This window comes from Gymnoscopelus braueri, assembly GCF_963280865.1.
Source record: "Gymnoscopelus braueri genome assembly, chromosome: 15".
In the NCBI taxonomy this organism is placed as follows: domain Eukaryota; kingdom Metazoa; phylum Chordata; class Actinopteri; order Myctophiformes; family Myctophidae; genus Gymnoscopelus; species Gymnoscopelus braueri.
The window spans coordinates 19,365,233-19,386,909 of record NC_137620.1 but is presented as its reverse complement, the minus strand read 5'-3'; the positions used below and the strand labels follow the sequence as shown (position 1 = coordinate 19,386,909).

General features: G+C 42.8%; 1 protein-coding gene and 1 pseudogene across 2 annotated transcripts in view; both read right to left on the bottom strand.

Moving 5' to 3' along the window:
* Positions 1-20,850, bottom strand: part of capn1 (calpain 1) — a 58,322-nt gene extending 37,472 nt beyond the window's left edge. Inside the window, exons 1-2 of the mRNA XM_080451095.1 lie at positions 20,694-20,850; positions 11,341-12,137 (exon numbers count right to left, since the gene is read on the bottom strand). Coding sequence (XP_080307221.1) covers positions 11,341-11,592 — 252 coding nt within the window. The 5' untranslated portion in view covers positions 11,593-12,137; positions 20,694-20,850. The remainder of the gene's footprint in view (positions 1-11,340; positions 12,138-20,693) is intronic.
* Positions 7,371-8,599, bottom strand: LOC308101664 (eukaryotic initiation factor 4A-I-like; annotated as a pseudogene). Its single transcript has one exon. The product of its transcript is annotated as a eukaryotic initiation factor 4A-I-like (transcript).
* Positions 20,851-21,677: the final 827 nt, after the last annotated feature.

The window sequence follows — 21,677 nt, the reverse complement described above, 5'->3', positions numbered from 1 at the left end:
CCAACAGCCTGCTGTCACGCTAATGATCATGACGAGGGACCTTTCAGGATCCAGACATGCCTTTCTGCCTCTCTGCTTTATTACCGCAGAGGGAGCAGTGAGCTAGAAGACACGTTCCTCTAGAATACAAAAAAAAGAAAAACAACCCACAAAAAGAACTGAACTGGTAATGGCACCATGCTGTCTTCAGATATGATCTTTTATGCTGTTTGTATCTGGTTACGCTTGTTTTTAATATCATGAATTCATTTAGTTTAAGGATTTATTTATATAGATTTATTGTCTCCGCCAGGCCGAAGGCATGGTGGAGAGTATGTTTTACCCTCTGTCCGTCCGTGTGTGTGTCCGTCCGCTCACAGCTAACATTGGTCAAGCTTCACGTGACATCACAATATGTAATCAACCCGATCTCCAGAGATTACCGTAACATTGCACGGAACGAGTACACTTAATTCCGTGGATAGCCGCCTCGGAACTCCCGAATTGCGTGCATATGGTACGGCGCTCCCTTTGTGACAAAACCATTTCGGAGGCGCGCAGTCACAGGCGAACTGTCACCCCGTGAAGGACCACCGAGGGAGCTAAGGCGACCGAGTTGCCGTCCTGAACGGTGGGACGTTCGCCTGTGCCTACTCAGCGCCGTTTGAGTTATGTACCGATAGGCACAGAATCGTAAATTTTTTTGTGGGGACTGCTCTGCTTCCGGGTTTTTCCGGGTTGCGACTGATTACGCCCACCGTGGGACTCGCCGTACATATGCACGCAATTCGGGAGTTCCGAGGCGGCTATCCACGGAATGAAGTGCACTCGTTCCGTGCAATGTTACGGTAATCTCTGGAGATCAGGCTGATGTAATATAAATAGGTAAGACAGGAACAGTACTTTCTTTTACCACCTCGCCTGGCGGAGACCTGTGCTCCGAGGAGCACATTTTCTAGTCTATTTATGTATTTGTTTAGTCGTTTAGGTGTTTATTTATTTATAGTGGGATCAGAGTTGTTTTCTCATTTTATAGGCTATGTTGTTTTCAGTTATTGGCAGTCATGACAGCCAGTTCCCACCTGATGTCATGTGGTAGTTCAGACTGCTCCACACCGTACTGAATAACTGCTAGCTTGCATAACATCTTCAGATTAGGACTTAAATCTAAGATATACAGGTCATCAGGTGTGAGGCATCCTCCAAAGAGGATGATACAATCTCCCACCATGCAACAACCCATCCAAGACAAGATGTCTTTTTGACACAGGGCTTTCCCTTTGGGATCAACCTGCTTCCATGAGCAGGTATGTGTATTGAATTTCCACAGATCATTGAAGTGCTGTTTCCGTTTTCTTCCACCAAATATGTACAGCTCTCCATTGTAGGCAAAGGCTAAATGACCACAGCGTCCTTCTGGAAGAAGCTGTCCAGAAGGTGTACTCAGCCAGCAGTTGGTCTCTGTCTCAAACACTGTGATGTTGTTGTAGTAGTTAACCTGGCCCCCCCAGTCCCCCCACCCCCCAAATACAAACATCTTTGTCCCGATGATGGTGGCAGAATGACTTGATGAAACAGGTGGTTGTGTGCCTCTGGTGTTAATCAAAGACCAGACCATTGTGGTGGTGTCCAACTTGTAGATGTCAACTAGTTGGGTGCTACTGCTAGTTCCTCCATAAATATACATTGCCTTCCTCAAGACACAGGCTGAGTGGTGTTGCCTCGGCTTTGGAACAGTACCGGCAATATTGGGTTTGGACCATCTGTGGTTGTCAACATCAAAGGAATAAAGACTGTTACAGTAAGAATATCCCCCCCAGATGTAGACAATATCTTCTACCAGAAAAGCTGTGTGGCACTTGCGCACGCAGGGAACCTCAAGGTGACGTTCTCCTCTTCCATTTGTCCATGGGGGCAACTTCCTCCAGCGTAAAGACAGTGTGTGGAATATGTGGACTTCAATCTGATCATTGATCTTCTGATCATTCATTCCTCCAAAAGAGTACAGCTTGTGTCCGACTACCACAGCAGCTTGGTAGGAAATCTTATGTCCTCCTTTCAGATGTATCGTCCAGTGAAACATTTCACACACCAGCACCACTTTGTGAATCAGTGCAACAAATTTACAGAAGAGGTTGTTAGAAGGTAAGCCAATCTATTACCAGAAGTTGCTGAATGGTGTTGTGTCGGATAATACAATAACGACATTTAAAAGGATAATTATATCTGATATAATAATGATGTTGTGATATCATTGCGTGATGTCATCATTATATGGAATAGCTAATGACGTTACTCAACCTGAATGTCTATTTTAGCTAAATCTATGATCTGAATTGTTGCGAACGCGGGAGGAGGCGCGGCGAAGCCGCGCCTCCGACCAAGTGGAGCTTACTATGTAACCCTGCTCGGGTTGTGTCTCTGTATCTCTGTCTGTATCTCTGTGTGCACTGCCTGTGTGCAGCTCCTCTGAGATAAGTAAATGTCCAATTTAGACGTACCATACATCAAATGAAAGGTCTTTGAAAACTGAACACACCTGTCAAGGTTGCGTTTAAGCCCGCCCCTTCCCCCGGAAGCCACGCCCCGGAGAAGGCTCCTAAAAACTCCCCATTGAAACCCCATGTTAAATGAAAAGTGCCCGAATCGCTCCCAAACTTTTTCTACCCCCCCCTAAGTGGGGGTCTACGAACAAATACATCGGGCTCGGATTTTGGCTCCGCCCCCCGGAAGTGGGTGAAACAGGCACTTCAAACACTTTGTTGAATTGTTCAAAAACATTCCAAGTTTTTTTTTTGTGAATTTGTATTTTTCTAAGATGCTCCTTTTAACGCAGATTTTTTTGGAAAATAAAAAAAAAAAAAATTATTGGTTACTTTTTTTTAAAATATTTTTTTTCATTCTTTTTTTTCTTTTTTTGCGTTCGCTTACCGCGTTCGCGCGTCTTACTTGTGTCAATACTATGACATCAGTAATCCATATTTGGGCATATTGTGATAAATACATATGTGTGAATGAATGACTCCTCTTACAGGAGGGAGAATTATAATGTAGCTTTGTGATGCTGAGCAGGCATTAGGACTATGCTTATTAACATTCATTCAATAACAAAATATTAATTCTGCATTCCAACAGCCTGTATGAGTTCCAGTCTGTGCACTAGGAGTATTTTAGTCATGCTCCTTCAGTTGAACCACATACATGAGTTTACTGATTACATGCATTTAATCTATGTGACTGACACTTTGTTCATAAACATAGACTAGACACACATACTGCGCACACAACACACACAAGGCATGTGAGTTGCAGAGCAAAGGCTTTGTTCTACAGGAACACAACTCCACTATTGGGTGTCTCTCTCCTCCTCTCTCTCTCTCTCTCTCTCTCTCTCTCTCTCTCTCTCTCTCTCTCTCTCTCTCTCTCTCTCTCTCTCTCTCTCTCTCTCTCTCTCTCTCTCTCTCTCTCTCTCTCTCTCTCTCTCTCTCTCTCTCTCTCTCTCTCTCTCTCTCTCTCTCTCTCTCTCTCTCTCTCTCTCTCTCTCTCTCTCTCTCTCTCTCTCTCTCTCTCTCATCAGCTTGAGTCCTGCCTGCCACTGAGTGATGATCCATACATCCATCTTTCAATGTATCTATCTGTATAGCTGTACGGTTGTGTGCCCGGGTAGCTAAGTCAGTACAGCGTTCGCCTTTGAATCACAAGGTTCTGGGTTCAATCCCAGGCACTGTTTCAATGCAAGCACTGGAAGCTGATGGTAGGTGGTGCTCCATCTCCACAGTCCAGCTCCCAGGGGTCTAGTGCATTGCAAGGGTGATGGACACCCTTGTTGCTCGGCTTTGCACCAACAATAAGTCACTTTGACAAGATGTACACTACAGTATACTGTAGTGTATATTATAGACATACATACAGTAGTGTGTAGTAATGGTTGTGTATGATATAGGACTTACATACAATTCTCTGTGTAATGAGACAGACATTCATAACAATAACTGCATTACAATTACTCCTGTTAACCTTGTATTATATCTATTGATAAAGTACAATGCACAATGTCGCATGTTATGGCATGTTATGGCTGAAACATGTTATGGCTGAAACAAGAATATATCAGAATATGTCAGTATTACATTGTCCATAATGAGACGATCCTATAGAGAACATTGAACTGTTTTGTCTCCGCCAGGCCGAAAAACACTTTGGAACAAAATGCCTCAAATTATGAATGCAGTTTCCGATTGCCGAGAAAGGCCTAAGAAGAAATGACACCCTTTACACACTGGCCTTTTATAGGGAGGCCACAATAGCCTACCTGACCTGGTGGAGACTTGTGCTCCGAGGAGCACTTTTTCTAGTTCAATTATGAATTGTTGCTGTCTTTTAGGAGAAACATAATTTCGTTTTTAGTTTCATTCTGATGCTGCTTGCAGAAGGAAACAAAGTGACAGACAAATAAAGCAATCTTGAATCTTTCGGGACAGCTGTGTTCGAATTTTTAATTCAACAACATTTTATTAAAGTGACAAGTTGTCTCAAGACACTTAACATGTAGAGCAGAGACCCGACATTGTCCCACCCTGAGCAAGCAATTTTGCGACAGTGGCAACGAAAAACTCCCCCTTAACTGGAAGAAACCTCAGCCAGACCCTGGCTCTAGGGTGGAAGGCCATCTGCCTCGACCGTGTCGAGGGGGAAAGAAGAGAGAGAGAGAGGGATGAGAATGGTTCAAGTCTCACATCACGCCAGGGTGTCGTATAACGCAGGAGCGAGGACAGAGAGATGGGGAGAGGAGGAGAGACAAATGGAGAGGAAGATGCTCTAGGGGGCATTGCGTGCTGAGGGCATGAATCCTAGTCTTCCGTTGTGAGGAGCACATGTGAAAAATCTGACATTAACACCTCCCATTGCGCTCTGCTGTGCTGAAAAACTCTTCCATTCTGCGGAATACAACACACGTTTTAGGTTTTAAGCTCTCAGACATCTGTAAATGGAATGGACGGGACTAAAACTGACCCTTAAGTCATGGCTATTTATATCAGGACTTACAAGTAAGACGCGCGAACGCGGTAAGCGAACGCAAAAAAAGAAAAAAAAGAATGAAAAAAAATATTTTAAAAAAAAGTAACCAATAATTTTTTTTTTTTTTTTTTCCAAAAAAATCTGCGTTAAAAGGAGCATCTTAGAAAAATACAAATTCACAAAAAAAAAACTTGGAATGTTTTTGAACAATTCAACAAAGTGTTTGAAGTGCCTGTTTCACCCACTTCCGGGGGGCGGAGCCAAAATCCGAGCCCGATGTATTTGTTCGTAGACCCCCACTTAGGGGGGGTAGAAAAAGTTTGGGAGCGATTCGGGCACTTTTCATTTAACATGGGGTTTCAATGGGGAGTTTTTAGGAGCCTTCTCCGGGGCGTGGCTTCCGGGGGAAGGGGCGGGCTTAAACGCAACCTTGACAGGTGTGTTCAGTTTTCAAAGACCTTTCATTTGATGTATGGTACGTCTAAATTGGACATTTACTTATCTCAGAGGAGCTGCACACAGGCAGTGCACACAGAGATACAGACAGAGATACAGAGACACAACCCGAGCAGGGTTACATAGTAAGCTCCACTTGGTCGGAGGCGCGGCTTCGCCGCGCCTCCTCCCGCGTTCGCAATGACGGTGAAACCTCAATTTTGACAGCCAAATTGGCAAGAATCTTTTTTTTACATCTAAGATCCCTCTATAATGTACATCTTGACCAATTTCATCCCTGTTAGTGGGGCTAAAAATGATGGATGGGTGCAATATGTCGGTCAGACATTTTACTTCCATACAAGAAATCTCTAGAACTACCGGCTGAATTGCCAAGGGGTTTTCTGTACGACATTTTCTGCATGCATAACAATGTGTGAAGCTTGCAGACCCCATTAAGCTCCCAAGACGATGGCCCCTACTGATTTTGGTGACCCTATGGCATTTCTGGCTGGGTATAATGAATGAGCAACAAGGCCTCTGGGGGCTGCTAGTGGGGCTTTTAACCTCTTATATATTTCCAGGGCAATATAGAATGGTTCTAAGAACGGGTATTAAATGTTTCGATTGCATTTCCATTTGTGCATGGTTTGGCGTAAAATGATTTAAACCTTGGCCAGTCGGTATAGTATGGTTGCAAAACTGTGCTCGGTACAACCAAAACGTATTTGGTTGGGGTGTAATCAATTATTGATTTTAGGCCCAGTAGTGGTCAAGGCATATTTTAAATTGGATCTGTAATGGCTAAATTAAGCTAAATGTATTTACGTATAGGCCTACAATACACATTGCCATCATCCACAACTTGTGACAGCAAGGCAGAAATGTGTTTACTGTTTAGCAGCAAATGTTAGACTGGACCCAATTCTGATATCTTTAGACCAAACTCTAATCGGATGTTGCAGTTTAGTTCAGTAGTTCACTTGATCGCCTGACACATTTTGCCGAGGTATAGCGTATATTTCTATCGTTTCCTAAACGGGAAACAATAGAAACCCAAATCAGGAGGAGGAGAAAATGGAACTGAATAAAGTCACACACGTCGAAGACAAAATAGTACACTCACAATACAAAGCATGCTCTAAAACATGGAACCCGCAAGGCAGGAGGAAGAGAGGTACTGTAGACCTAGAGCCACCTGGAGAAGAACCATGGAGCAGGAGATGGAAGGTGCAAGGGGCTGTCATGGCAACGACTGGAGCGGAGGGCACAAGACCGGCGAGGATGGGGGAGTTTCATCAATGGCCTATGTTCCTCAGGGAAATTAAAGGCCAAAGCTATAAGCAAGATAGTGTGTATGTGTGGGCTGAGACTTACAGTGGTGGAAAGTAACTAAGTACATTTATTTAAGTACAGTTGTGAGGTGTTTTTACTTTACTGGAGTATTTCCAATTTAACTTTTACTTCTACTTCACTACATCTCTAAGGCAAATATTGTACTTTTAATCCATTACAATTATTGTAAAACTTTAGCTCGTTTTTTATTTGGATTATTATTACAAAACATACATTAACCACTTCAGCCCTATATACATTTCGGCCATTTGAAAATAGCCGATCTACAAGTTCACAATGCGTCACGATGCGACACATTGTGAGCTTGTAGATCCGCTATTTTCAAAATATTTTTTTATACATTTTATTCATTTGAAAACTTGTGAAATGGGACATTCTGCGTAATGAGTACAGTACGTTCTACTTTTGGTACCAAGTACATTTTGATACCAATACTTTTACTCAAGTCAATTTTGAATTCTGGACTTTTACTTGTAACAGAGAATTTCTACATTGCAGTATTGATACTTCTACTTCAGCCGAGAGGTTCTCGTGGCAGTAGAACAGAGATGATCGGCTGAATCTTTTTATTTTAAATTTTTTCAGATGAGATCGGCAACATTGCTGGGCATCTCGATTACACTGGTGCTGTAGAATTTCTCGATGTCTCGCATTGTGCGCTTTTCCTCCTCTGTCACCATGTTGATGGCCATGCCTTTCCTGCCAAAGCGACCGCCGCGGCCAATCCTGTGGATGTAGCTCTCCCTGTTGGCGGGCAGATCGTAGTTGATGACCAGCGATACCTGCTGCACGTCGATACCTCTGGCCAGAAGGTCGGTGGTGATGAGGACTCGGCTGGAACCGGTGCGGAACTCCGTCATGATCACATCTCTCTCCTTCTGTTCCATGTCTCCGTGCAGGGCCGAGACGGTGAAGTCCTTGGCGTGCATTTGCTCGGTGAGGCAGTCCACCTTCCTCCTGGTGTTGACGAAGATGACGGCCTGGGTGATGGTCAGGGTCCCGTACAGGTCAACCAGGGTGTCCAGCTTCCAATCCTCCTTCTCCACGTTAATATAGAACTGTCGGATACCCTCCAGGGTCAGCTCCTCTTTCTGACCATGATGCACACAGGCTCGCGCATGAATTTCTTGCTGACCTCCAGGACTTCATCGGGCATGGTGGCAGACAGCAGCACAACCTGTACGTTGCTCTCTAGTTTCTGGAATATGTCCTGGATATGGTCTCGGAAACCTCTGCTCAGCATCTCGTCAGCCTCATCCAGTACAAATATCTTGATGTGCTTTGAGGAGAGGTACTTACGGTTGAGCATGTCAAAGATACGGCCGGGGGTTCCCACCACGATGTGCGGGGGGCCGTCGGCCTGGAGCTTCGCCTGCTCGCTGCGGAGGTTAGTCCCTCCGATGCAGACGTAGCATGTGGCACCCATGTGATCCCCCAGGGCCAGGAATACCTTCTGGATCTGCTGAGCCAGCTCCCTGGAAGGGGCCACGATTAGGGCCTGAGTGCCGTTGAGCTTCAAATTGAGTTTCTGCAGGACGGAGATGGCAAAGGTAGCAGTCTTCCCTGTCCCAGACTGGGCCTGAGCAATCACATCATACCCTTTGATACAAGGGATGATGGCTCTCTGCTGGATAGCGGAGGGCTTCTCAAAACCATAGGCGTAGATTCCCCTGAGCAGAGGCTCATCCAGGGCCATGGCATCAAAACTGTCCACGATCTCGCTATAGTAGCTCTCAATGATCCCACCTGGCTCCATGCCCTCGGGACCACTGTTGTGTTGGTCTCTCTTCTCTTCATATCCGGCTGACATGGTTATTATCTGGCTTCTCTCTTGGTTGAATGTGTCTCAAAACAAAGTGAAATTGATTATGGCCTCTCTCCAAGTCTGCGGTTCTTTATATGCGGTCTGATGAGGGTGTCTTGTCATTCCCGATGATGTCACGATGAGTCAACCATATCCATATATGGAGCTCCGAGTTCAGCCATGCCCAAATATGGAGTCTATGATGCCAGAGCAGCAGCAGCAGTAACCATGTCAACCCAGACATGGAAGACAAGCCTTTTCTTTTTCTACCTGCACCTTTAAAATGTCTCCGTATAGAAGTCTATCCTATCCTATATTAAAATTGCCTTTGTCGACGGTGGACATGAAAAGATTTACATTCCATTTCCATATGGAGATTTGGAGATTTGCAAGCCACAATGCAGCCGAGTGAAGAGTCTGTCTGATCAGTGGATCGCCAAAAAATAACGATGCATTTGGAAATCCCCATATATGGAGTTCCCCTGATGTCATCAATATGACGTCATACTGGCCTGGATTCCAAATTTGGGCATGCCTTACACAGAACACACATATATGGGCATAATAGGGACATAGACAGACAGATGGAGAAACCTCCATATATGGGCATAAAAGGGACACAAAAACTGTCTGACGATGGTACAACAGGTATTGCAGGTGTCAGGTGGGGCATGCCGACAGTATCAACTTGCATTTATTCACATGTGATTGGAGTAGACACATATGTCATGCTTCCTTGTGTAATTTATAAACACAACTTTGAAAAATGCACCCGATTATACAATATCCCTATGCCCATTTATCTGTCTGTCTCTTTTAAGCCCATATATGGAGATCCCTGATGTGACGTCATCAGTATATGCCCATATGTGTATGACCATATATGGGCATAGCGGTCGGGACAATCAGATCTCCATGTATGCCTATATATGGGCGTCTCAGTCAGATCGGCGATTCTGGTCCATGCCTGTCTGTCCGACCGACTCGACACCGGGCATGGCACTCCCTCGAGTCGTTAGTAAAAAAAAAAAAAAATCACTCTCTCTCTCTCTCTCTCCCCCATCTCATGTATTGTACAGTATATTGTCACATGCACACACACCGGTCTCTTTCCTGGGGCTACCTTTGTCAACCAAAAAACCTTGGTTTAAAAAAGAAAATAAAACATTTGGCATGGATGGCTGCCTTTCAGCAATTCAATTTGAGGACCACAATGGAAACAAGTCCTCATGGGGCTTTTTGTGGCATCCTTTTATAACAGAACAAAACGGCAGCCGCACACTCAAAACACTGAGTTCAGAGTTTATGCCTGAAGAAGGTCACATGTATATGGGACGATAATCGTTATTATCGTTTATTGTTGAGCTGCAAATTCAGTACCACTTAAACCCTCTATATTTGATCAAACGGACCTGTAAAGAGCGCATTTGGTACGCTCTTATTTCACTCTACACAAATCGCCAAAAATAGCAGATCTACAAGCTCAAACGTGTTGCATTGTGAGCTTGTAGATCGGCTAGATCCCCCCAGAATAGGGATGCTGGGGTTTCAAGTGGTTAACAAAAGTGTCATTTTAAGTTTTAATCATATTTTGATTATCGTTAATCAAAATATTGTTAATCACAATTATCTTTGCCACAATGTAATGTAATTTTCATATTAACCCATCCATAGTCACATGACTTGCATTAAACACAGATAGTGTTTTCAGACAGCGTTTTGACTGAGTGTGCGGCTGCTGTTTTGTTCTGCTATATATGCTGTTTTCACTCAGCTCCAGCACCTCATCTAAGTGTTTAGTTAACGAATGAGCGGTGGTTTATATCACTGTTCTGTTCGTGTTAGCCTTTTAGCATTGCTTTGCGTAATTGTACTTGCTGTACGGTTTGCAATTTGTTAATAAAGTATTCAATTAATCAGTCAATCAATTCAGCAGAGGGAGCTGTGTAAATCTAATCCTCCATACTGTTAACATTTGTAGGCATAGCTGTAATGTCATTAGTAGTATGCTGTCACCCATGTCACTGTTTTTTGAAGTTTAGCCTCAGCACAGTTGTGGAAAATAGGTACAGTATTAGTCTTGTTTCTTAGTACTGTACAGCACTAATCGTCCTGTCGTCAACTCTGTGTCCTGTCATTAATCCCCACATTTGGGTGGATGCATCAAGTATCAAACTCAGTCAGCGGTTCATCTAATCCTAATCCCCTCCCCTGCCTCTTTTACTCTTTGATGAGGTGACATATTTAATCCCCATTTTTTACATGTTCACTGTTGTTATTTTTAACCCATTAAAACCGGGAACGCATCTTCGTCATTTTAGATTTTACCCACTTTAACCATCATTTAATACTTTGGCTATTCACAAATAGCAGATATACAAGCTCATAGCGCATCACTTTGTGCCACGCTATGAGCTTGTAGATCTGCTATTGTAGAAAAATCGTGAAAATATGTGCAAATCTTGCGATTTTTTAAAACTCAAATCTTTGCTTCTGGGGGACCTTGGCACAACATATTTTGAGAAGGGGGTCCGCGCCTCCGCGGCCAAATACACATACTCTGGGGGTCCTTCACGTGAAAAGGTTTGAGAACCACTGATATAGAAACATACGTTTTTCAGAAAACTGTTAAGATTTAGAAGACATTTGTAGAATCAGCCTCGGGTCTTAATGGGTTAAATCACTCCACTCCTATGACTTGTCATTGTGCAAACTGACTGAACTAAAAAGCACAACTCTAAACTCACCGTGGGCCTCATCCAGCGAACCCCTTGGGTCTTGGAGGATCGTGGGCCCAGCTCATTGAAGCCCAGCGACGTGGAGGAGGTGGCGAACAGAGGGTCCTCGAAGAGGGCGCGGCTTTGCAGGCTCCGGGCCCTCAGGGACTCGTAGTCCTGGCCCAGGAACTTGACCGCGTTGTGGTTCTGGCCCAGTCCCTGGTCGCGGTCCCACTGGCTCCTCAGCTTGGCGGCCATGCCCGTGGCGTAAATTGGCTCCATAATCTTTGGCTTTGAGGACGTTTACTGTAACAGAAGGTCACTATCGCTCCGCTGAGAGCCGATCAAAGTGGAGATCCTGTGACTCCAGACAGGAAGACGGCAATCGTAATATCCAACAGTGGCAGCCTTTTGTAATGTGTGTGGGTGGATGTGTGTGCGCGCGGGAGATGGTTTGTGTGTGTGAGGGGGGGTGGGTGGGTTAAGGTAAAGCACTGTGGGAGGTGAAGATGGCAATGGCTTCCCCAGCGAGGCCCAATCATAAATCAGAACGGGACATCCACGGCCAATTAGAAGTGGTCAAATATTGATGGGGCTCTTAGCTGATGTAGCCGAATGCAGTGGAAGCAGTTACAATGATAGGAAGGGACAGAAGGGACCTGTGTCTCAGAATGAAGACATGGTACAAACTACAGAGAGAGAGAGAGATGTCTTCTTCACAGGAGAGAGGCAGATCTTCCGGTCGAGGTAGCGATAAGCATCAATCGTGGTTTGGTGTTGATTTCTTGTCCTTAATGATTCCTCGCCTGGCCCTTTCCGTTCACACCCTGTACAGGAAGACAACGACAAACGAGAAAAAAACATCTTAACTGGTCATTCTGCAGAGAGAAACGTTGGTGCAAACATAAGTTGGAGTGTGCACTGTACAGTGCCTATAGCTGCACACTGGTCTACGCATGTTAGAGCATTTGGTTCAGAACCTTTTCAGGCTGTGACCCCCCAAAAGCCAAAAGAATCATATTTGAACTGGGGACCCACCAAAATAATCATAACTGAACTGGGGACTCATCAAAATAATCATATTTGAACTGGGGACCATCCACCCTGACATAAATGTACCCTACATTTAGATACATTCGGTTCCACAGATAAATATTGTGAAAATAGCTGATCTACAAGCTCACAACGCGTTGTGAGGCGCTGTGAGCCTATAGATCGGCTATTTTCACAATTTTGGCCTCTTTCTTATATTATTTGACAATTTAGCCAATGTTCGATCAGTTTTTATAGTAGGCTATAGTTTGTAGATTACATTTGATGCAATAATGCCTAACGTCTTTTTCTTTTCTTTCTTTTTTTTTTTTGTTAAATTGTTTTAGTCAGTAAAAGCAGTTTCCCCTCCCCTGGGGACCAGAAGATTCTCAACTCTGAGAATGTACAAAAGGGAACCAATGGACCCTAACAGAGTTAAATGAACACTCAGGATGTTGTACTAACTGCACACAGCGCTGCACCCTTCATGGTCACAGACTACTAAACCAACTGCATTCCATGGTCTCCACTATCCACCCATAGAGTACACACACACATTAGCGATAGCATAAAGGTAAAGCGAACAATCCCCTCCCTCTGCCCGCTATTTGTTTCCAGTCATCCATGGATGTGTGCCAGCTACGCATAGCACAGAGATTACTCACACTGCACAGATCCTTGTTACATTGTTACTACAGAGAGAGAGAGAGAGAGAGTGGAGCACTGACTGCACTGTAAACTGCCCAATGTTTGGAGCCTAGGACTGTCACGATGACAAATTTAAGTTGACAGTTAATTGTCACACTTACAATTGCGATTAACGATTTTATTGTGTTTTTGGCATTGAACATTGGAACATATAAATACAAAATACATTTCTATTTGCCTTATAGGCTTCGTAATAAAAAATTGCACAGATAGAACAACGCGTCACAGCGCGTTGTAAGCTTGTAGATCAGCTATTTCTGCTTTTTGAGTGGTGCCAACCACTCCTACATTTGACCGTGTCTGTGTGTCTGTGTGTCCGTCTGTGTGTCCGTATGTGTGTCCGTATGAGCACGGCCTCTCTGTATGTTTTAGCACAGCCTCAACAGCTGCGGCTGATTGCAACACAAACATGCAACCATACAGGTACAGGTACAGTACAGTACAGACCGTACAGTACAGTACAGTACAGACCGTACAGTACAGTACCGTACAGTACAGTACAGTACAGTACCGTACAGTACAGTACAGTACAGTACAGTACAGTACAGTACAGTACTGTACAGTACAGTACAGGTACAGGTAGAGGCAGTACAGTACAGACCGTACAGTACAGTACAGTACAGTACACACACACACACACACACTTTTGAGTAAAAATACTTAAAATGAGTAAAAATACTTAAAATGAGTAAAAATACTTAAATATTAGTAAAGATACTTTAAAGTTCCTAAACTGAGTAAAAATACTTTAAATGAGTAAAAATACTTAAAATGCGTAAAAATACTTAAAAGATGTTAAAATGAGTAAAAACACGTACAAATCTGTACAAACATTTTAAAGTACTTAAAATTAGTAAAAATACATTGAAGTCATCAAAGTCTGTAAAAAGTAACTAATGAAATGAACTCATGAAAGGCACCACTCTCTTCACACTGGGTGTGATTTTTTTTATATGTATGAAAAATGTTCAAAAAGGAAACAATTATGAAAACAAAATAATTGCGATTAGACGATTATGTAAAAACTGTTAAATGAACAGTGAGGATTTTACTGTGTGTATTATAGAAACCAGTGAAAGATACTGTTCACTGGGATGGCTAGGCTGTGAGACCAGGAGGAAGTGTTGATAGTACATTTGGCAACTTGACAAGGAAAGACGTGCTCTCTCTCTTTCTCTCTCTCTCTCTCTCTCTCTGAGTGTGAGTGTATGTCTGTGTGTGTGGTGTGTGTACGTTTGTTTTTGCATATTACTTATAATAAAAAGTATACTGTATGTGCAACTTTTGGCTGGCTTTGAAGCACCAATTCACACCATGGTGCGTAGCTGTGAGGCCATTAATTTGGAAAGGGTGTGTGCCTGGGTGATCGTGTGTGTGTGTGTGTGTGTCTCTGTGTGTGTCTCTGTGTGTGTCTTGTGTGTGTGTGTGTGTGTGTGTGTGTGTGTGTGTGTGTGTGTGTGTGTGTGTGTGTGTGTGTGTGTGTGTGTGTGTGTGTGTGTGTGTGTGTGTGTGGTCCCTGTCACTGTGAACCTTGATGCACAGAAACATCTTGAAGCCAAGAATAACTTGAGTCTTAGTTTAGTTTGTTGCTCTTGTCTCTCACTGTCATCTTTTTTCATGGCTCAGTTTCTCTCTCTCTCTCTCTCTCTCTCTCGTTCTCTAATCCACACAAAAGACAGACACAAACAAGCAGCTTTATTTTTAACCTCGCCTTCCCTTTCTATTGTGTCATCATCTGCTTCTGACGTTTATCTTCTCATGTCTCCTTCTGTCTTCCTCAGCTACCAGCTCTACATGCTACCAGCTCAATTATAACCAACCCAAACTCCCCGTCTATCAGACCACTGTCCCAAACTGAACTTCCTTCTGTCAATGCAAAACAATTTCCCTGAACAGGGGCCATTTGTCATCGGTCCAGAAGGGTTTCCCCACACCCACCCACCACACTCTTAAAGGAGTAGTTCACCCAAAGAATTACTTATTTTCTATCAATTAAACACCCCATGAAGCCTTGAATTCATGGATTTTTTTTTAGTTTTTGTCCCATTCCTGAGCCAATAATTTGATGGCCGGCGGAGTCTCCGGCATTGTTTGGGTGAACTACTCCTTTCATGGGCCCCGCCCACAGACTGAAAAATGCTCTTAGACAGACCACAATTGACAATTTAACTCTAAATACTGCTCCACACCAATGATTCGCAATGCAACGACTTGCAACCACCAGAATCCTAAAGTGGAACCGACCTGCAACGGGGCAATTCAGACCACTGCAATGTCTCTCTGCAACACATAGCGATGGTTTCGTTGCATTGCGAATCATTGGTGAGGACTGGGCTGAAGAGCCTACAAATGTAACCGAATGGTTACAGGTCCATTTGGTTACACTCTCAGAGTTACAAATGGACTAATTATCACTGAAGATTTTACCATGTCATGCACACAAACATAGTCAGGGGTTATAATGACAGATGTGTAACAGTATGTATTTATGTTGTAATAACAGGATAATGTTCGTCATTGTTTTCATAAATTGCTTGAGTAGAGTTATAATACAATCCGCTACAGTGTATGCAAGTTCATGGCATGAATGCTGGTCAGGTGCTACTACTATTAACTATTTATAACTACTACCATCACCACTACTACTACTACTGATGTTGGTGGGTTGCTACTATTAGCTTACATAATAATAACAACAACAACAACAACAGCAGCAGCAATAACCAGTATCTATAACACTAAAATTAAAGCCATGTTAAATGACAGCAGAACAGACCTGTAGCACAAATTGAGGGCAGTATTATAATAGTTACACCCAACCCCACTATGTCAACCCATAGAATGCATCTAACTCTAGCCTATTGTTATCTGAAAAATAGATTATATACACTGGATCATGTATATTTATTACATTACAACCAAAGGTGACGTTGTAGCTTGTCTTCAGCCTAAGGTGTGCAGATTTTATCGTTTAGATGTACAAGCCTTTGTAAACTTTTTGCAAGTATTTACCTATCACCTACCTTGCTATACCATCCTCTGGTTTATTTAGTGTACACTGACTGTATATTGCACATATCATATACAGCACTTTCTGTCTCATTTTGGCTTATCTTATATTTAGTAAATAGTTGTACATAATTTAGATGACTGTATACGGTGGTTGTCATTTATTCAGTGTAATGCACCAACCTCACAGAGACAAATTCCTCGTGTGCCCAAACAAATCTGTCAATACAACTCATTCAGATTCATGCATATACTCCAACAACACAACACATCTACAGTATGTCAGGATGAACCCGGTTCATCCTGACATCCTGAGAGTCTAAAATCACAGCAGGGAGGTTAGGGGTTCAACCCCTAACCTCCCTGTGATTTTAGACTCTCATCTAAGCATGTTGGAGCAGACTGAAGACTCAGCTGTTAGCGTGGAGCGTTGGGGCCAGCGCGAGCACAATCTGACTATATGAATAATTCATAATCCTCACATGTGAAATATGCTTCGAATATCCCCCCAGCTTAGTTACTGCAGGTAGTGAGAATAATGAGAAGTGACAGGCTGTAGACTACTGTACATGCCCAGACACATTGTCAGAAATCCTCCTGGCATGCCTCTCTGCTAGACCATGTATAGATAAACACTATGAAGATAAAGATTAAAAAGTGGTTGAGGAATTGGAAACTGTCTTGTTAGTGTCCAGATGAACACTTGCTGATATAGACCTTTGAGGTTCCAGAAAATGTTTGTCTATATACTCTATTGCAGTACTCCAACTGGTCCATGGCTTGGTGGGGCGGGCCAATTCAGGTTCTCCTAAACCTTGCAACTTCAAGTTCTACTGGCCAAACAGTCGACAAGATGTGACGCCGCTGCGCATCCACAAGTGTGACCGTTGCACTCCCAGAAAGGCCCTACTCGGCACTCACACACCCTGCTGCAACGGTATCAGGTGGTGTTGACATTAAGGGCCCTATACCTGTCACAGACCATGGGAACTGCTAGCCTATGTAGCTGTGAACAACTTGACCAAGTGGCCAGAGCCTGAGGCATAGGCGGACCCAGACCATCGTACTGTTACAAACTTTGAGGCTCAGGTGTTCCCGGATGTTTGTATGGTGGTTGTGAGTGAAAAAGACGAGGATTACCCCTCTGCACCCAAAGAGCAACAGGCTGGTAGAGCGAGTTAATCACACCTTGGTTACACAGCTGAGCTCACCATGCTCTCTGATTGCTCTCTGACCTCCACTTGGCTCCACTTGCCCCTGGTGCTGTGGTCATACCAAAGAATACAAGAACGCTCGCTCCAAAACACACTCGCCCCGGGGTAAATCCAGCGACCTCAGAACGGTCACCACCAGGTATTCCTAAACGTAACCTCAGTAAAAAATATTTTCTATTGATTACTCACCCCATGGAGACTTGAATTCATGGATATTTCTTTGATTTTGTCGCATTCCTAAGCCACAAAGGAGACTCTTTGTGTCTCCTACCGGAACCCACTGCTCATCATCAAACTATTGGCTTAGGAATGCGACAAAAACTAAAAAATAACCACAAATTCAAGTCTCCATGGGGTGAGTAATCGATAGAGAATAAGTCATTTTGGGGGTGAACTATCCCTTTAACCTCAGTAAAACGAATACAAGAATACCAGAACTATATATTGCCCTCCAGTGGCTCTTATGTTCGTTAGAGAGCTATTGGAATCCAGTGGTAATTGTGCTTGGGCCAGCAGCACTTGAGCCGGACCTAAGGGGTAGGCTGGGCTGGACCATTTCACGCAACTGTGGGAAAGACTGCATGAACTGAACCGGGAAGCACTCTCCTATAGGGTGCGCCAGAAACGGGCCAATGATTCCCGATGTACGTCGCTCGGCTCTAGGGAACCCCTTTCTCAGGGGGTGTTCGAAGGAGGCTTATGCCTCAGCACCTCCAGTACTTTGTGTTGGGTGTGTGGGTGGGTCTCTGGGGACTGTGTAGCATCCCGGTGGACACCATTAGACAAGAGGAGGGTTTCTCAGCATAACTTGAGGTGTACACACACACGCTTGTTTTATTGTCATTCATTGTGCTATTTAGTTGTTAATTATTATTATGGGGAAGGGAGGGGGGGGTTGGTTAAAGGAGTAGTTCACCCAAAACATTACTTATTTTCTATCAATTACACACCCCATGAAGTCAAGAATTCATGGAGATGTTTTTGTTTTTGTCGCATTCCTAAACCAATAATTTGATGACCGGGTCAATGGTCAGTAAGAGACTCAGTAGGAGACTCTGCCGGTCATCAAATTATTGGCTGAGGAATGCGACAATGCGACCAAAAACAAAAAACATCTCACACAGGGTGTGTACTAGTTGATAGCAATATTTTTGGGGTGAACTACTCCTTTAAGATGTTGTGTTGTTTTATGTAATAACTAATAATCATTATGTAATGGTGATTACTTAATTAATTAATTATGTAATGTGAGAAACCATGTGACAGGGGTTATGTAGTCGGTGGGAGCAAGCCAGCAAGGGGGTGAGTTTTGCTGAAGCTGTTTTGTATGCGAGTATTGAATAAACCCGTTTCCTGTATAAAGCCATGGCACTTCTTCTGACTCGTCAACAACACTTGTAGTCATTAATCATTAAATATATTGGGTCCTGTCTTATTAATGTTGCATATTTAATGCAAATATGAACCCCATTGCATTAAAAACAGCTAACAGCGTGATTCATTATTCCATCTCATTACTGAACCGAGAACAGGAAGCAGAGAGAGAGAGAAGGCACAGGCAGTCCCTGGTGTCATCTTCTCTCATCTTTGATCTTTTTTTAAAAACCAAAACCGACGTCAATATATTTCGCAAACAGAAACTGCTGATATTCTGCTCCAAGGGTGAATGAAATCCATCTGGTTCTACTTTTAATGTACAGTGATTAAGGACTATAAGCCATGGTGGGCGGAGGAGGAGAGGAAGCATATCAGAGGGAAGTCTTCTCCCTGTATTTTAAATATAATATATTTCAACACATTATGATGATGTGCAGAGCCAACTTGGCTCTGCATCATCATCACAAAATATCATAAAATCATAAAATATTTACTCATAACACAGACATCACGCCTTGGCTCAGCCAAGGCGTGATGTCTGTGTTATGAGTAAATATTTTAAGTATTCAAAAAGAGCACTCGGGTGGAGTTTCAAATTCAAGGACTTGATAAAAAAAATACTGGTCACAGTGTAATTAAATATCTAAAGTAGCCTCTAGGCCGGGCAGCAATGCAATGTGTGAATGTTCAGTATCCCATCATGCAGTGCTGTAAGTAAGTACTGTACTTAAGTACAATTTTGAGGTATTTTTTACTTTCTTCAGTATTTACAATTTTCAATACTTTTACTTCTACTCCACTACATCTCAGAGGAAAACATTGTACTGTTACAACACTACAATTAAATGAAATATATATAGTTGCTTTGTAGATTTGGATTATTATTACAAAACACACTAATTACTTATGCCCTAGGGCGGCCTATATATATTTCAGCCATTTGAAAATAGAAGATCTACAAGTTTGAGAGCTTGTAGATCGGCTATTTTCAAAAGATTTTTTATACATTTTGAACTTGTGAAATGGGACATTCTGCACAATTAGTACTGGTACTTTAAGTACATGCGGATACTTTTGTTGCACTTTTACTCAAGTACATTTTGGACTTCTACTTCTAACAGAGTATATCTACATTGCAGTATTGATACTTTTACTCAAGTAAAACACGTGAGTACTTCTTCCATCGCTGTTAAATATCTAAAGTAGCCTGTAGGGCAGCAGTGGGTGAATAACAGTATCCCATCATACACTGACGGGGTCATTATATTATCACACTGAACATCTATGTCAAGAAAGCTCTGCCTTTAAGAGATATATAGGTTAGACGGGTGCAGTCGGACAGAAACGGGGCATGATGATCAGTTGAGGGTAAATGAAATACAATAATAATAATGTCCATCTGTCTGGTGGTCCAGTTTTTCATCAGCAAGATGATCAACAAGAACAGCTGGACTCGATCGTCATTTCACCATGGAATGGAATGCTTTAGTTACCAGTTCCGCACACAGCCTACTGTAGTGTGTAAACACTTTCACCATGGAATGGATATAATACTTTTCTGTTTCACTTTCTAGCTCCGATCGGAACCTCTCCCGATCCGCTATAGCTCGGATCTACAGCGGAGGGAGAGTCAAATGCATGGGCTATTTAGTTTCCAGGGTGTAAACACTTCAACTTAAGATCCAAAGGAAAGATTTACTTGTGCAAGCCATGTTCGTCTAAAAGCTACAAATGCCGACGGTTTATTCTACAATGAATCTCCAAAACTAGCCTTGGATCAAGACTATTTTACAGATGTATTTTATTGTTTTTTTTTTTTCAATTATTGATTGATTTGCATATCATACGAAAGTAAAAGTCAAGACTCGATAAAATACATCTATGATAGTCTTGATCCGAGGCTCTAAAAGCAAAAGAGAGCAATGGGTTACAGATAGTAGGCTATAAGAAAAAATGTATTCTCATTGATTAATCCAATTCCACCATATATACAAACAAACAAAAAGTTACAGTGTCAAATGAATATAATAACATCGAGCCTACCTTGATGAGTTGCTTCCTTTATAAAGTTGTTGCTGCAGGACTTTTCCTGTGTCCCTCCATGCTTTTAGTTGTTTTTACAATCCACTCCCCTCCCCGTTCTGTTCTGTTCACACACTCACCGCAAACATATCATTTAGAAACGCCCTGCTCTGCTGGGCTGCGCCACTATTTGCCTACGTTTATTATGCTCCGTCGTGCGACAGTGCCGCTGTGCCGAAAAACTGCTAAATAGTCGTATGAATGTGCGTCTGCGCAATCAGAACGCGCTCGTCCCAATATAGCCCTGATAAACGACTGTCATGTCATGACCGTCATGGATGAACTTTAACCTGGTGTTTGTACTTTTTCCCTTTTTGACTCGTACATCTACTTAAACGTTCAGATTTCAAATATAAAATGCTTACCCCATGTCCACGGATGTTAGAATTATGTACGGTTCATCAGAAGTACCCGTATATTCCGTATTGTTCAATGAAAAGCATTTTAATCCAATTGGTGGCCGTTTTTCCCGTATTTTCTCCATATGTTTCAACTCCATGGCCTTATCGGTTGAAAGGTGTATTGCACTCTGATACAGGATAACTCTATGAGAAAATGGCCACCAATCGGATTAAAATGCTTTTTATTGAACAATACAGAAAATACGGGTACTTCTGAGGACCCGTACAGTATTGTAACATCCGTGGCCATAGGTTAATCACTTTATATTTGAAATGTGAACGTTTATGTAGATGAACGGGTTAAAAAGGGAAAAAGTGCAAACGCCAGTTTGAAGTTCATCCATGATGGTCGTGACAGACGACCGTCGTGTGAACCATGGCTAGTTCCCAACCCAACATGACTCTAGTCTAGTGAAAAGGAAATCCAGTACTTTCTGTGCTATTTTGTGTACTATTATTAATACTTTTTACACAATGAAGGTTAGCTGTCTTTATCCAACAATAGTATGTTATTGGTGTAATATCTTTGACTGAAACTGCTGGA